At 40.6% G+C, this 3159-nt stretch overlaps 1 protein-coding gene across 1 annotated transcript; it reads left to right on the plus strand.

The window, feature by feature from the left end:
* Positions 1-965: 965 nt before the first annotated feature.
* Positions 966-1934, plus strand: LOC125808575 (uncharacterized). Its single transcript, XM_049488251.1, has one exon. It carries the CDS (start codon positions 966-968, stop codon positions 1932-1934), a length of 969 nt encoding a protein of 322 aa, XP_049344208.1.
* Positions 1935-3159: the final 1225 nt, after the last annotated feature.

The following is a 3159-nucleotide window of genomic DNA, read 5'->3' on the forward strand; positions in this document are numbered from 1 at the left end:
GTGAATAGTTCATGGGATAGGTTCACTGCATTCATAAGAGGTATTTCGAATCACTGCATTGATGATAAGTCACTGAAGGAATACTTCTATAGAGGTCAGAATGACAATTGTAAAGCGGTGCTTGATACTATCGCTGGAGGTTCATATGATGAGTGAACTTTTGAGCAGATCGTTGAAAAATTAGAGAAAATCTATTGGTATAACAAAGCTTGGAGCACTAGAAAGTCAGATACTGGGTGAAGCACGTTTGGAGTTCAAGCTACACCTTACCAATCTGCCAATGTCATTCGTGAGGAGATGGCTCTGATGAGGACCGAACTGGGGTTTGTATTGAAGCATGGGAGCGGAGGTGCCGAAAAGGTAAATGTTGTGAATTATTTGACTAGGAATCCACCACCAGTTGAGGAATGCTACTACAAGAGGATACTTATGCGGTGAATTATCAGACGGGGGTTTTTCGAGCCAACGCCCAAGGTTCCAATTCGGATACTTAGTGCCAAGGTCAAGGAAACCAAGATCAGAACTATGACAACTACAACCGAGAGGGTCAATATGTCTGTGATGGGAACTATAATCGCGACAACAACTACAACCGGAACAACTATGGCAACATAAATGATAGGGTTGGGCCATATGTTCCTCCTCAAAATTAGGAATTGGGTAATAGGGAAGCTGGGGGTAGTATGTCACGTATTGAGGATATGATGTAGAAGATGATGAAGCGGTTTGATTCGACTGATGAGAGTGTGAAGGAGATGCATAATGAATTGTCTCAAAATGGTCAAAAGGTTGATGCCCAACAGTGTCTATCAATCAACTTGAGCATCAAATGAATTAGTTGTCCACTACAGTAAACCCACATCAGCCTGGCACACATCCTAGCAACACTATCGAAAATCCGAAGAATGATGGGCATTGTATGGCAGTCACTACTCGAGGGGGGTAAGTAGACCATTGATCCACCTATGCCATCTGAGGTTGAAAATCTGGTTGAGAAAGATGATAAAGAGATTGAGGTTATTGGAGAGTCCAAGAATGCTACAGAGAAGGAAGCAGAGATAACCCAAAAAGTTGTCCCCATGCCTAGACTTCCACCTCCATTCCCACAGAGGTTGGTGAAGAAGAATGAAGAAGGAAAGTACCGCAGGTTTATCTCTATGTTGAAACAACTTTTCATCAATGTTCCGTTGATAGAAGCTCTGGAGCAAATGCCTGGGTATGCAAAGTTCATAAAGGATTTGGTGACTAAGAAGAGGGCCGTCAGTTTTGAAGATGATGATAGATTGCAACATTTTGGTGCTATTACTACAAGGTCACTTGTGCTGAAGAAAGAGGATCCTGGAGCCTTCACTATCCCTTGTACCATCGGGTTGTTACATTTTGCGAAGGCATTATGGGATTTGGGTGCGAGAATCAATCTGATGCCATTGTCGATTTACAAGAAGTTGGGTTTAGGGACTCCAAAAGTGACTGCTATGCGAGTACTCATGGCCGATAGAACTGTGAAGAAGCCCATTGGTGTTCTCCAAGATGTGCTTGTGAAAGTGGAGTCATTTATTTTTCCGGCAGATTTTGTGATACTTGACTGTGAGGTTGATTTTGAGGTTCCCTTCATTCTAGGGAGACCATTCCTTCCTACTGGGCACGCTTTGGTTGATATGCAAAAGGGGCAGATGAAGTTTCTATTGAACAATGAAGAGGTTACTTTCAATAACTGTAGGTCTATGAAGCAGGGTAGTGAGCTCAAATGGGTATTAGTGGTGAATCATATGGTGGAGCAAGGTTCTGAGGTGTTTATTAAAGAGAGATTGAGTGTTGATGCATTGCCAGCGGTTATGATGAATTTTGAGGGTGATGGTATTGAAGACTATGATGAATTGGTCCCGCACTTGATAGGTTTGAATTCCATTCCAAACCAAAGAAGCTTGAGTTAGATATGAAGAATCACGACTCTCCACCCGTAAAACCGTCCTTTGAAGAGGCTTTGAAGTTGGTGCTAAAGGCTCTACCATCACATTTGAGGTATGTATTCTTGGGAGAGATGGTACTTTACCGGTCATCATTGCGGCCGATTTGAATGCGGAACAAGTTGAGGCTTTGGTTTCTGTATTGAAAAGGTTCAAGAAGGCTATTGGGTGGACTATTGCGGACATTATTTGTAGCACCCCTCAAAATGAAGTAGGATAAGGTAGAGTCTCACATGGGTTTTATGCATTAATAACTTGTTAAAATAATGAAGAATAGCCTTTTTAGTCAGTTTGGAAGTCAAACATCAAGGGATGACCAAGACGTTTGGAAACTAGTCTTTTATGTGTTGGTGTGTTCTAGTATGTTGTTCATGTTTTTATGTGTTGTTTGGAGTCTAAAATCTGTGGAGGTGACCCTAGTGTCTTAATAAATGTTTTTAGGGTCAAAACGTTCTGGTATGACTCCCTAGGACCACCTTAAGGGTCCTCGAGGAGGACCCCCACCCTTGGCCAAACAAGCTGCCAAGGCAGCTTGAAGTTGCTCGTGAAGGGAGAGTGTCCACATCGCAGACTCTTCTATTTCGAAATTTAATTTCCAAAAACTTGTGGGAACACCTCCGCGTCGCGGACTTGTTTCCCGATGAAATCTGTGAAAATAAAACTCAAGTTTGACTTGTTTAAAAGGTCCAACTAAGTGAGGGGTAGTTTGGGTACTTTGGGGAATTATTATAAACGGTTATTCTACCTATTTTTGGATATTTTAAGTGGTTAAAACCCCAAAACCTAGAATTAGACCTCATTATCCAAATTGAACCTTCCCTCACAAATAAATTCTCTCTCTAGAACTCCATGGAAGAAATTGATGAAGCTTCAAGCTAGGGGATGGGTTCCTACTGATTTCTCCTTCAAATTTTTAAGGAAAATAATCACAAAGGTATGGAGATTTTATCTTTGATTCTCCTTTCAATCAAAGAGCCAAATCAAAGTGATTTCAATGTTTTTCAAAAACACTAAAAAACCCAATTTTCTAAGCTTGGGTTCTTGCATGAAAGTATTTCAAATGATGATTTATGTTAATATTGATGGTTTTAAGATAAAAAAAACTCCATGAATCGTTGCATATCTTGAAATTCTAATTTTTCGGTCTAAAGTGGGTCTATTGATTATGAGCAAATAATATGATATTAATGTG

Source organism: Solanum verrucosum, unplaced genomic scaffold, assembly GCF_900185275.1.
Source record: "Solanum verrucosum unplaced genomic scaffold, falcon-dt-bn FXZP01000240.1, whole genome shotgun sequence".
Lineage (NCBI taxonomy): Eukaryota > Viridiplantae > Streptophyta > Magnoliopsida > Solanales > Solanaceae > Solanum > Solanum verrucosum.